General features: G+C 46.5%; 1 protein-coding gene across 2 annotated transcripts in view; it reads right to left on the reverse strand.

The window, feature by feature from the left end:
- Nucleotides 1–414: 414 nt before the first annotated feature.
- Nucleotides 415–14,295, reverse strand: part of PGAP1 (post-GPI attachment to proteins inositol deacylase 1) — a 1,466,013-nt gene continuing 1,452,132 nt past the window's right edge. For both annotated transcript variants that reach the window (XM_069615724.1, XM_069615725.1), the window contains 2 exons: nt 13,978–14,082; nt 415–1,397 (listed from right to left, as the gene is read on the reverse strand). In XM_069615724.1, coding sequence (XP_069471825.1) covers nt 1,259–1,397; nt 13,978–14,082 — 244 coding nt within the window. In that variant the 3' untranslated portion in view covers nt 415–1,258. The remainder of the gene's footprint in view (nt 1,398–13,977; nt 14,083–14,295) is intronic.

Genomic DNA, 14,295 nt, shown 5'->3' on the forward strand with positions numbered 1-14,295 from the left:
ACATTTTTCAACTTATAGTGAATGGCTTGGTCCGGGAGAAGGGCACAGGCCTATCTTTGCAACTCTCCAGAGAAGTTTTGTTCTAAATGAAAAATAGTGCACATCAGCTACAAACCTGAACTGTAATACACCGCAATGACCAAAAAGTTACTTTTTGATTAAATATTGAAAGGCTGTAAAAACCTTAGTAGCTGATATTTTAGGTTCACAAAATAACTAATGTCAAGATAAATAATTGTCAATATAGAGCTCGAGTTTGTGCCGTTAACAATGTGTAGCATAAATAGAAAGAAGGGAAACCAGCCCGTGTGTGTTTCATATACATCCAGCAAATGAGCGCTTGCTCCATTTCACATTCGAAAAACAATGTTCCTTTTAAGATTGAATATTGAACTTGAGATTCTGACAATTGAAAACATTTTCTTCATTCCATTTTTTTAATGATTGCCATCAGCAAAATTGAATTGAGCACCCATTTTCCCTAGAAACATTGTTAAAAAGAAATATGTATTGAAAACGACGAATCCGGACATCTGATAACTGCAAATTTGAACCAACAACTGATTTTATAGCAGAACGAAACGCTAATATAATTGGCAGTAACATAATGGGAAATATCAAAACACATGCCCAATAACGAACTGCCTCTAACGGCGTGGCTAACATTTTGTTTTCTTCTTGCTATGTTGCTGTCAAAGTATGCACAGCAAACTTTAGGATAGGACATGTCCTACCACCGCGTGGACGGGTTTCTTTTTACATCCACAATCCTCACTTCCTCTCATCTTCTGAACGTCCACGTGTGAAAATACTGCGGCTTCAGAATGAAGGGCGGAATGGTGTCAGATGAGTGCATTAACAGCACTTATCAGTAGGAGGGGCGGGGAGGGCGGTCTATGATGGTTTATCGGGAAATGCAATTGGCCAAATCTATAACAGGATTCATTGGAAAACAAAACGAGCTCTCCCACTTCGTCAAATTAAATAGCAAAACACACGCATGTCACACATTCATGGTGCCAGTCATTAACAAAGTAATACAACAATGTTGCACTGATATTTCTGAACATCAGCTTTCATGTATTTTGGTCTATGAAACAAGTGCCACGCTTCTCTCTCTGCACATGTCGCACCTATTGACAAAACCTAAAATGGTTCCAGCAGATGTGTCTCTTCATCGGGTTATAGTCCGGTTATCAGGGCATGTGTACATCTACATTAACCTTTATTTGAAAAAATAGAGCAGTACAAAAAAAAACTATGCAAAACAACACAATACATGAAAAAGGAGAGCAACAGAAGCAAAGTGCGACACTCTGTATAAGTGCATCGGTCCAAAGGCCACTATGGCAATAGACAATGGCAGTGGAAGCTGGGCTGCAATCTTCACGAGCTTACTGTGGAAAAGGAAAGATGGCACTCCATTAATGCAAGGTACAAAGGAGAGAAGACAACATTCATTTGCGAGTCAATGGCCGACTTGAGTGCATATACAGAAAATAATTAATTAAATCACATTTGTAAGATAGCACCAATACATGTATCAGTTGTACATTTGAATATATGTAAAATGCTTTTACAAGTATTGATTTCAATCAAGATATTTTATGTTTCTGGCAATAACTAGATACGCATGAAATGGGGACTCTTAATATCCAGTAACCCTGGATATAACATCCAGTTGCCCTGGATCAGGAACTGACAATGAAGTTAGACATTAACAGCCTTGTCTCTAGCTCGGCATATTATCTGAAGCTGCTCGCACAACTCAGGCATTTGCTGAACCCCTCTACTTGCGCCACTATTGCAATGGTAAAGGTGAAATGGTCCGCCTACAGGCAATGCAGAACAATGCTGTACACATTGTGGAATGCCAGCAGAGAACTGATCATGTCTCAAATGCAAGGAGTGCCCTGCAGAGTCACCTATCAAACTCTCATAGCAAAAACAAAGAGGTGATGGCTGGAAGGTTAGGAATTAATCTTAACCACTGGCAATGCTCTGGGCAACCCTCCAGACCACCGTTCTTCGCCTGCCAAGCCATTACAGAAGGGAAAGACCATATGCAAATCAGGCTTGGCCCCACCCCAAATGGGGCAGTCCAGCCCGAACTGCTAGGCCACATCCCTTCTGCACGAGACCACAAGCATCCCCAAACATGTTTCACCCTTGTTGGGGTTCATCAGTGAGGAGTAGCTTGGGTCTCTAGGCCCAGCAGGCACGGGACCCACGTCTGGGCATACCCGTCCCACTCGGGGTGACATAGCAAAAACAAAGAGGTGATGGCTGGAAGGTTTAGAATTAATCTTAACCACTGGCAATGCTCTGGGCAACCCTCCAGACCACCGTTCTTCGCCTGCCAAGCCATTACAGAAGGGAAAGACCATATGCAAATCAGGCTTGGCCCCACCCCAAATGGGGCAGTCCAGCCCGAACTGCTAGGCCACATCCCTTCTGCACGAGACCACAAGCATCCCCAAACATGTTTCACCCTTGTTGGGGCTCATCAGTGAGGAGTAGCTTGGGTCTCTAGGCCCAGCAGGCACGGGACCCACGTCTGGGCATACCCGTCCCACTCGGGGTGACATAGCAAAAACAAAGAGGTGATGGCTGGAAGGTTTAGAATTAATCTTAACCACTGGCAATGCTCTGGGCAACCCTCCAGACCACCGTTCTTCGCCTGCCAAGCCATTACAGAAGGGAAAGACCATATGCAAATCAGGCTTGGCCCCACCCCAAATGGGGCAGTCCAGCCCGAACTGCTAGGCCACATCCCTTCTGCACGAGACCACAAGCATCCCCAAACATGTTTCACCCTTGTTGGGGCTCATCAGTGAGGAGTAGCTTGGGTCTCTAGGCCCAGCAGGCACGGGACCCACGTCTGGGCAGACCCGTCCCACTCGGGGTGACATAGCAAAAACAAAGAGGTGATGGCTGGAAGGTTATCAAACTCTCTGCATCACTCATGGGTGCCTCTATGGCAAGAGCCCTAGCTATTTGGCCGATAGACTCTCCTGGCTGCCTGCTTGGAGAGTCCTTCGTTCTAACAACTCCCACCTTCTGCAAACCCCCAAATCAAAACAGTCTACAGTTTCACAGGGGTCCTTCCCACACTCTACGCCCAGGTGCTGGAACGCTCTGTCCCCTGATTTAAGAGCGTGCTCCAGCTTTTCGAAATTTAAACGGGACCTCAAAACTGCACTCTTTCCCTGATCGCGTACACCTCAGCCTCCCTGAATCCAGGTGACTATCTCCTGCTTATGTGTAATGTTCTTTATGTGTGTGCGTCATGTTCAGCGCTAATATGCATGTGGTGCTCGGCTATGCGCTTTGCAAATAAAATAAATAAAATCTCTTGACCAGTCTCAATGTCGCTTGAATCCACTGGGCAGCCTGTCACGATTCATCTCGACAGTGACTCACCATTGGTAAAAACATCTAGACACTACCTCAATGTATAGTGCAGTGTCTAGAATCCTGGCTTGAAACTATTGAGCCACCCTGACAAAAAAAACAAGGTATTTGCAGTGGCCCTGTACCAGTAGCCAGCCATCGAGGGCCTTAGTGCCATGGAAGATAGCATTCTATGGGCTTCATTACAAGTTAGCAGGCCGGAAATACGGGTGCTGGTAAGCTCACCCGCACCCTTGTTTCCGGACTGGCAAACTACAGGTTTGCCTGCCGGAGCCACTGTGCCCGACAGGTCTGACCCTGCTGGGCACAGCAGTCACACTAGGCAGACTGGTCGTGGAAGCACCGGCACCATTAACAACGGTGCCGGTGCTTCCGTGTCCCCACTCCCATAGAGTCCTATAGAACTCTATGGGAATGGGGATTAACGAAATTACCAGCGCCTGACTTCCCGGCCGCCGGACCTGGAATAGCCCGGTAGCACTGGGAAGTCAGGTGCCAGTAATTGTTTATGGACCCTTCGGGAACCCGCCAATAGCACCAGCAAGGTTACCGCCGGACCCATAATGAGGCCCAATATCTTTCCCAAAAACTGTCATGCTTTGCCCTTGGAAATGCTGACATCAATGATGGCTCCACTAGTTGGCCGTCCCGCTTTCCGCATTACTCTAGACGCGGTCTAGTGTTTCTTTTCAAGATGGCCGCCGCCTGTTATTTAGTTGTAACTGGTGCACGGATTGGCACGTTACAACCCCAGTGATTTCTCCGGGTTATACGCTAAGTATTACTCTCTGTCCTTCCTTGTGCAACCCTTTACTCTGGTGTGACTTTATCTTTTGCTCCGTGCCATCTACTCTCCCTTTGGTGGTTTCTAACGCCTTGCTGGTTCCCTGGTGACGCCCTGTCTTCCTATCCCTCTCCCTTCTCGTACTCTGCTTTGCTTCGGTTGGCGTGGGAGTTCTCTTCATTTCAGGTCAGATTACTGTCTCTGTGGCTTCTCAGAGGCCACGCGCATGTTTGTTTTCTTTTTCTCTCTCTCTCGCCCCTCGATCTCTGCATACCTTCGGTATAATGGGTGTTCACTTTGGGATAAGAAGCAGTACACTCCCATCTTGTCTTACTGCCTTTTGCTCCTGCTTACTTGGAGGTCACCATCTTCCCACCTAACCTGCAATCCTGACAGACTGCTCGGCGCACATTGTCATCTGGAGTGTTTTCTGGCATGGGAGAAAAGACATCAAGGAAAGCAATTCTGCAATCAGGGTTTTTTTCAGCCGCAAGGCCTTTTCCCTGACAGGGGCGTGCTCCCTGTGGCCCCTCTTGTCTGGAGCTCCCTCTCCCAGTCAAGGAGGCCTCCGGGGAGCACGTCCTTACCTCTCAGAGAGAAAGAAGGATTGCAAGGGAAACGAACCAAAGAAATCTCGCAGGAAGAAGACGACGCAAGCACCATTTCTAAGTGTACAACCTGCTCACATTACCATTTGAAGCAAAGGTGTATTATTGTGCTATGCCTTGTTTACCTTTATAATGGGATCACTGTTGGGTTAGGAGCAGTGTGTGCGTCTTAGTAAGCGCTGTACTCATGTACTCCTGCGGCACAGTAGTCTTTTCATCATAGTTATTCTCTTTCAAATCGCTTCCAACTGTGCTGTTTTAAGTTGTGTGGTTTGTGTTTACCCAGCTGTTTCACATTCTTTTTTGGTAGGGATAGGATTTTGAAAGGGGGGGGGGGGCTAAGAAGGGTTATACAACCTTTTTGTGTTTAACGTCCTCATTTTTGCCAGAGGCGAAGAACTCACATTTTCTTTTACTGCCTACTGGGGAATATGTATGATTACACCGACATTCAGCAAATTGTTTTTGTTTTGAGATCTAGAGTCAACAATTGGGCATGGATATTAACGACTTTCACGATCTAAGTATCTAGAGTCGAGAATGAAGGAGGTGACCTTTTGGAAGTACATTTTATGGACTGTTGAGATGCCAGTGGGTGACAAGATCCATTTCATAGGGCTTTTATGGGGCTGTGTCTCCATGCCCTGGGCTGGTTCTTTAGCAAAGGTTTACACTTGGGACCTGCAATTCATGAGGGGCTGTGATAAACTGCTGCTAATCCGCTCACCCAAGCCTAATTTGTGTTTTAGGGGCCGACCCAAGCCTCAATTTGGCACGGCAGCTCTTTTGCAATTAACTTCTTCTATGGCTGGGAAAGACAGCCTGAGAGGTGCACAATTCCTCTGACTGTCCAGCATGTGAGAATAAAGCTGGTAAATCCTTTGAAAGTCATTCGGAAGCCTTCGTATGTGAAATCATTGATGGTATACTTTGAAATTGGAAGCTTGTGTCACCCATGAGTGAAAAGTCTGCTGGGAGACAAAGGATTGATAACATTGTATCACTCGGGACTTTGCGTGAAAACCCTCTCTCGGACATTGAGGGTTCTGCTTTGTTACGTGGCCTTTGGGAACAGTAATAGTGTGTATTTGATCTATTTCTTTGTTGTGAATCTGAATGCTGTTTAAGATGTGTGGATGTATTTACTCCCTGTGACTTTGGGTCTGGATAGTGGGAGCTTCGGACTCCAAGTGGTGGATGGGTGTGCATATCTTCCTCAATTGAATGTACATTCCTGTGTGATGGGGGCTAAGTGAGAGACCATGGGATTATCTGCACGCCATCCCTGGGTCCAACATATGCTAGCTCGGAGAGGCCTGCAGCCCAATTGGTCACCCTACTATATGTCCCCAGAGCTAAATAACAAATGACTTACCTCTCCGCAATGTTCTTTCTGATGGAAAGTCCTCCCACTGAGTCCTATTCTATTGTATCCCCATCCCAGCGCAGCTTTTCACCGGAAACGTTTTCGATGCTAGGGGGTGCAGCACAGCTCTGTGTCACCTCCGTCTGATGCCTCTACAAGGCCGCGCCAGATAGGAAGTTGGGCCAGTATATATAGAGACGCTGCACCCTGTGACCTAAGTTTCACCCTTTTTCCCTAGCACTCATAAGCTGAGGGACTGTAAAACTGATGGTGTACTAGCTTCCCGCAAGAGGGGCAGGTCAGGTGGGTGATGAGGAATCAGTGGGATGAACGTCAATCAGAAAGAACATTACCAACAGGTAAATAATTTGTTCTTCTAAAGGACACCTTCCTCCGACTGATTAGTCATCTATGATAGACTCCCAAAGCAGTATGCAACCTGGAGGAGGGTGGAAGCAAGGACACAACCTTAACCAGAAAACTCTGGAGGACTGTCCTTCCAATGAAATCCAAGCAATAACGCTTAGCAAATGTGCGCAAAGACGTCCACATTACCACCTGGCAAATGTCCAGAACCGGAACACCCCTCTGCAGGTCAGAGGTGGCAGCCACTCCTCTGGTCAAATGAGCCCCGAGACACTCAGGCCCATCATTCCCAGTCAGATCGTAACATTCTGAGATGCAGAAAATGATCCACCTGGACAAGGTCGTTTGGTAACAGCTCTGCCAGAACAAGCACCAGCTTAAGCAACAAAAAGCTTTTCATCATTCTTAGCCTCTCTAGTACGAGAGATTTAGAACTTCAGGACCCAAACCAGGTCCAGACGATGTAATCATTCCTCTGCCTTGGAAGGTTAAGGCGCAGGAAAAAACACAGGAAGATGGATCTTCTGAGAGAGAGAGGAAAATCCGAGACCTTTGGCAGAAAGGAGGGTATCACTCTCAACATCACCTTCTCTTTGGAAAAAAAACAAATGGGGAGATAAAACAGAAAACACATGGCGTTCACTCACCCGTCTCGCGGAAGTGATGGCAACCAGGAAAAACACCTTAAGGGTGAATAAGCTAATAGGACATTGTTTTGCTTTTCGGACACGTGTAATGATCTCAGCGCCACTTACCGTATTAAATGGACCAAAAGTTCTTGGACTTAGAGAGGCAATAAACCACACTTAGACCAATACTTGGAATATAAATGGCTCTTGTTAGGCCTTTATTCACACAAATCATAAACACACCAAGACCTCAAACATAAAATATAGTTGGTTATACATAAACACACAGAATATACATCACTGTTTGTGCAGTTGCAGAAGGGAACTTCATCTCGGTCACCACGACACTAACAAGTCCCAAGGCAGGTAGGCAGAGAGATCACACGTGCTAACGGGGTCTGGAGCAGAGCGTCCTCCCTCTAAGCAAGACTTCTTCACCCAGGGTTCCAGTTCTCTGATTTTCCATTAGGAATACCTCACCTCTTATGGGGAAAAAAATCCCTGCCCCTTCATGATTACCAAACTGTCCCCGGCCGAAGGACAGACAACAAGCATGGGGAGCAAAGAGTGGAAAAATCCAGCTAGAAGTGGAAAAACCCAGCTTTTCTCCTTCGCTCTCGTTCCCAGCACCCCTTATCACTGCACCTGCATGGCTCCGACTCCCTTCTTGGCTCGTCCTTCAGCGGACAATACAACAACTATCTTTCACAGTGAGCTCATCTGCTTCATAATATGACCTTGCAACAGTTGCAGAATTCACATCTGCTTACTGAGCCCACAGAAACGTAGACTTTCATTGTGTTAATGGAAGTGAATGTCCAAAATGGTCGTGCACCGGTGCCATGTTGTTTTAGCTCATTTTCGCACACACACTACAGATATGAAATGAAGGGACTCAAATGGAGTGCCCATAAGAAAGGTTAAAACTAAATTCAAATCCCAAGCCAGAACAACAAACTGTTGGGGGAGTTAACTGGTTTCACAAACCACGCAAAAACTGCATAACAGTGGGGATTGTGAAGAACGAGGTCTGTTCCAGGGACCTCTTGAAAACTGATATAGCAGCAAGGTAAACGTTTAGAGCGCAATCTGCAGACGCGCTTGGGCCAAAGAAAGTAGAAAATCAAACACGGGATAGATGACAGAATAAAGTATCCAGGGTCCTCTCCCAGCACCAGATTGAAAATGTACACAACCTGCAGGTATACATGGATTTTACAGCAGGTCTCCGAGCTGAAAGGAGCACATCAAAGTTGTCCGACAAGTCCCACTCTTTGTATCTCAGCCTCTCAGTAGCCAAGCATGAAGGTTCAGGCTGCTGAGGTTCAAATGGAGGACTTGCCCCTCCAAATGGGTGAGCAAGTCGACTCTCCTCAGAAGACACCAGGGAAAGCAGACGGACATGTTCAGCAACTCTGAATACCACGTTTTCCAAGCCCAGTCTGGGGCGATCAGAATCATTGTGGTTCCCAACAGGCGCAATCTCCTGAGAACCAGCGGAATGACAGGGATCAGCAGGAATGCATAACGAAGGTCTAAAGTCCACTTGACCATCAGCACATACCCCAGAGCACCTGGATGAGGAAATGTCCTGGAGCAGAACAACTTGCACTCCCTGTTGACACTGGAAGCTAAGAGGTCAACTTGTGGATGTCCCCAAAAGAAGACTATCTCCTCCAGAACTCCCCGACAGAGCTCCCACTCATGGGAGGCCAAAGTCTGTCGGCTAAAGGCATTTGCTGTGACATTCTCTCATCCGGTCAGATGAGCTGCCGCCAGAGAGACACTGTTCTTTCGAGTCCAGAACCACAGCTGCATTGCTTCTTTGCACAGAGGCAAGGACCCCACACCACCTCTTTTGTTGAGGTAGTGCATGGCCACTGTGTTGTCCATCATGATCAACACTCCCTTGCATTTCACAGAGGGGAGGAAAGCAACCATGGCCAGCCTGATCGCCCTCAGCTTCAGCAAGTTGATTGGTTCCCAAGACTCAGTGGGAAACCATAGTCAGCTCACCGTTAGGTCTGACAGATGAGCTCCCCAACCAGCCAGGGATAGGTCCATGATCACTGTCACCTGGGGCAAAGGTTGATGAAACAACACGCCCTTCAGCAGGTTTCCCCGTTTGTCCCACCGCACAAGATCCTGAGCCACCTGACCGATACCCGCAAGGGGTCCAAATAAGGCCCTGGAAACTACGACCATTGGCAATGGAGAAGCCAGTGAAGTGATCTCATGTGCAGCCTTGCCTCCAGCACCACTAGAATGCAGGAGGCCATGAGGCTCAGAAGGCACAGGAAGGCAGAGGCCGGGACTTGTCCCTAGGATTGGAGGACATTGACCATCCGAAAGATGCTTGCTACTCTATTCTTGGGAGGGAAGGCCCTGCCTAGGGCGGGAAGGCTCTGCCCAGGCAAGTGTCTAAGAAGGCACAGATAAATCAGAAAAACTGGGACGGTGAAACATGAGGCTTTTTGAAGTGCAATAGGGTGCATGTGCAGAGTTGGTGCTCCGACACTAGATTTGGGGAGAAGGCTCGGACGAGCCAGTCATCAAGACAGGGAAAGACACTGAATTGGTAATGATGTTCACCTACCACGAACTTCAGGTACTTGCTGTGCTTTTGATGAATCGGCACATGGATGTTGGCATCCTGAAGGTCCAGGGAAACCAACCAGTCCTGCAGATCGAGGGCGTGTAGAATCTGGGCTAGTGTAACCATCTTGAACTTGTCCTTGCGTAGGAACAAGTTCATCAGCTGCAGATTCAGGATGGGGCACAAGCCGCCATCTTGCTTCGTCACTAGAAAGTAGGTTGAGTACCACCCCTTCTCTCGTTCTGAGCACAGAACCAGCTTGATCATGCTTTTCGCCAGAAGCTTATGGACCTCCTCCAGGAGGATGGGGTCCATAGACAAGGGGTGACCTGAGGGCCATGGTCCGGGGTGCGGGGGGTGGGCACTGAAGGAATGGAAGGCAATATCCCTGCTGAATGACCCATAAGGCCCAAGCATCTAGATTTGAAGAAATCCTTTTGTGGTTGAGGCTTATAAGATTTCTCTTGTATTGCCTTCAATGGCTCAGAAAAAGTCTCCAGAGTAGGCCTTGAGGCCAATGGCGTCGAAGTCTTTGGTTTAGGCGTTGATGGCTTTGATATGGGTGTCGAAGGTTCTGATGTAGAGGGCGTTCATGGAACTGATTTTGTTTTCATAGAAGTTGTCTTCGACAAAGCCCTCTCAACTTGTCAAGGTCCTTGACACCTTTTCACTCTTTTGAGGCTTCAAAGGCTCTCAATGCTTGTCAGGCTTGCCTCCTGGACTCGAGGGTGCACTGGGATTTGCCTTTGACTTCCCATTGTCATTTTTATGCAGAGGGACACAGTCTTTCTTCCGTTCATTCGATGGAGTAGGGGCTTCTCTCTCGAAGATTTTCATAACTTCCCACCCAAAACTCTTCCCGTTTAGCTGGGGAGTCGGATTTCGTTGGACATGTGATTCGCTCAGATGAGGAGTTACTCGAGGAAGAAGGAGTCCTATGATGTCTTTTCTTCGAAATCCTGGAAGAAGATGAAGAATGACGCAAACAACTTCTCAATTGAGATTTCTTTTATCTTTTTCAACAAGAAGAATCTCTCAACCTATCAGAAGTATGTTTTTTTGGAACACAGGGGGATTTAGGAATTCTACCCACCACCAATGTACCTTTATGCTCTCTTAGAGCATGATCAGTAATCGCCTGACAGGATTTGCGCACCTTCGTACGATGCTCTGTGCCGAGGCACCACAGGCAAACGTGGTGGGTGTCAGTGATGGACATTTTCGACCCACAATCCTGACATTTCTTAAAACCGGTCTTGGGCATCGATGGAGTCGACCGGGAGGACATGACCGAACTCAGAGAGAAAGTTGCATCGGAAAAACGGAACTGAAGCCAACGGGCGCTGCACGTGCTAAATATACTGCGGATGACATCGACCATCGGAGGGAGACCTTCGAGGACATCGAGTCATAGACGCTATCGCACAGCGCCCTCTATCGGGAATGTATTTTTCTGAAGCAGCTGAAGCTGGAAACCTAATTATCAAAGATGAGGAATACGTGGGAGGACACAATCCATCCAAAGAAGAGCATTTTGGACATGCAAGTACACAGAGGGACCATCGGGAGAGAAAACAATTCAGGACAAGGAAAGTGAGAGGTAATGGTGGAAGAGTGAGAAGGAAAGGAAAAGGCTAGCAATGGGGATCGAGCCGAATCAGTGCGTTCGAGAAAATGACAGGTTTAGGAACAGGGAGGTTCCTAAGGACCTTGTTTCTCCAGAAGATAGCATCAATTTGGGAGGAGGTTCAAGACAGCAACATTATGGCAGCAACAGGAGGAGAAAATGGCAAGAGAAAGGAGAAAGGAAGCTGGCCCGGGAGATAGTCTTGAGGGAAGAAGTGGAGAGCTAGGGCAGTGAGAACCCCTGGCAAGCAAAACCTTTAGCAGCTAGCTGGAAAACAACAGAGGCGGCAAAGGTTTGGCAAACCTCTTAAACACCCATCTGCCAGATAGTATTGGGAGCTCAAAAGAGGACTACCAGTGGGACAGGGAAAGAGGTAGAGAAGCAAACCACCCTTTTCACGGGCACACGAGTAGAAAAGCAAACGGACACAGGATGATTGTGTATTGAAGTTTTGTTACCATGGCCTTTGGGAATTTTGTGTTGGACCTTTGGAACACTGGACAATGCCACAAGGACCTTTTGGCACTAGTGTGGACATTTCTACACTGTGACATTTCTAATTAGGAAACCCTTAGACCCGATACTCAAGATAGAGTTGCACACTTTGGGAACAATATCCAGCACTTTAGCTATCACCACAATTATCATAACACTTTTAGCATTTAGTTAGCAAAACTGGAAATAAACATTTTAAACTTATCTTGTTGTCTGTCCATTTCTGATAACACAATTGACAAAGTGGCAAAGCCATAGTCCACAGGTTCGGGCCTGACCACTATATACTCAATCACAAACACACAGACATCTTGGGCATCTCTTCTGACGCTAGTGGTGCTAATGCTAGGATGATAAAGTCGGGATGCAGTTGTTCCCATGCTCCCTGGTGTCTATTTAAAGATTTACAGAACCAGTCTTTTTTTAGAACTATTTCAAAAGAGGAACCTGTGGGAGGCAAGTATCCATTAGAACTATTAGTAATGTAAAATAAAACTTTGTCTTTGGATGTATTTTATCATGAAATAACTGTAAATAATGTCATTATTCCTCGCTGAAAATCTAATGTACGCTGACTGATTGCAATGTTTGCTCTAGTTGATTCAGATAGTTTCATCAATTGTCCTCCCATTCACTACTCTAAAGGATCCCTGAAAGTTAGTGGGACTTAAATTAGTATTTGTATTTGGTTATTTATATAGCGCTCTTTCCACACTTGTGTGGCCTCAATGCGCCTTTTCCTCGGTTGAATGCCCTTGGTGACCTCAGTCGATGTGGTTCAAAGTTCTAGGGGGTTTAGTTTAGGAGATGCGTGTGCGCATGTTGCTGTTCTCGGACTTGGGTGGCTGGCAAGGCACGATTAAGCAGCCCACGAGAGGTCAGACACATGGGTGGGTGCTGTTGAGGGTTAGAGATAGATTGCTATGGTTGAGTCTATGTGAGGCCAGCTATACCAGATTCCTTTCGGGTTGTGGTCGCTGTATGCTAGTGGCAGATGTGTTGAGGTACGTCAGGTGTTTCAGTCTGGATGGCTATGTGTGCACCAGAACGGATGTGCTTAGCCGTAGGTGTATTCTATCCTGCATGGATGCATGGCCGTGCCTGCGGCCTGTGTCCACGCTAGTGCTGTGAGATACACATACCGTAGGTTGAGATGTTGCTCGGCTGGGGCAATATATGTCCAGGTCTAAATAAGAGGGCCTAGCTTTCATACTGTAGGAGACTACACCTAGAATTTGAGAGTCCTGTATAGTGGGCTAGAGGACTACACCCAACAGTGTAATTTGGGTACAAGGCTAAGGACAGCTAGAAATTGAGAGTCCTGTATGGTGGGAGAGAGGCCTACATCTAAAAGTGCAGTTTTGGGTACCAGAGTAGGCACAGCCAAATTTGAGAGTCCTGCATAGTGAGAGAAAACCTACACCTGGCAATGTAATTTGCTTACACGACTATACACAGCCATATTTGAGAGTCCTACAGGCTGCACCTGTCAAAGTGATTTGAGTACAAGACTAAACAGAGCTAGAGTCTACACCCGACAACGCAAATCAGAGTGCATGACTAAAACAGAGCTAGGGCCTACACCTAACAGTGCAATTTGAGTACAGGGCTAAGCACGGCTAGAGCCTAAACCTACAAGTGCAAATTTGAGTGAAAGACTAAACTCATATGATAGAAAGAGATGGAGGCTACATCTGGATTTGAGAGTCCTGCAGAGTGGATGCCATGCTGTCAAATGTTCACAATTCTGTCCAAGTGTGGCACATTCCAACATTCATCATTCTGTCTAAGCGCAGCACATACTAGTATTCATAATTCTGACTAAGTGTGACAGATACTAGCATTCCCAATTAGATCTAAGAGTGGAACATACTAGTATTCACAGTCTTGTCTAGATGAGACGCAGGATGGCATGCACAGTAGTATGACCTTAGACACTGGATGCTAACATTCACAATTTCTATCTAAATGTGGCACATGCCAGTAATCACAGTTCCGAGGAAGGTTAGTGTAGTATGGCCGGGTTTTCTGGAGTAGGGTAATTGCCCTATTCCCCACCCATGCCACCCCCACATAATGCATAATGTCATACCTTGACTTGATTGAAGAAACGCTTGAATGCATGAGAACCTCCAGAACAAAAACAAGAATTGCAGCCATAGCTCCATACGGATCAGGGTCAAGATGTAGATTATACCTATAATACAAGAAAATGAAATTGTCTTAAAATATCTATACACTTTGTGCAAATGAATTGGCTGAATCCAAAGATGCAAGCCAAATTTGGCAATGTTTACATAACTAAAACGGTTGCTGAAAATAGAAGAGAAATGACATTTCATCCCACAATATCTAAAAATATTCCACTTCGACTTACAGAATATTTGGCATACTACTATGCCTTATGCTA

Source organism: Ambystoma mexicanum, chromosome 9 (genome assembly GCF_040938575.1).
Source record: "Ambystoma mexicanum isolate Mex_15411 chromosome 9, UKY_AmexF1_1, whole genome shotgun sequence".
Lineage (NCBI taxonomy): Eukaryota > Metazoa > Chordata > Amphibia > Caudata > Ambystomatidae > Ambystoma > Ambystoma mexicanum.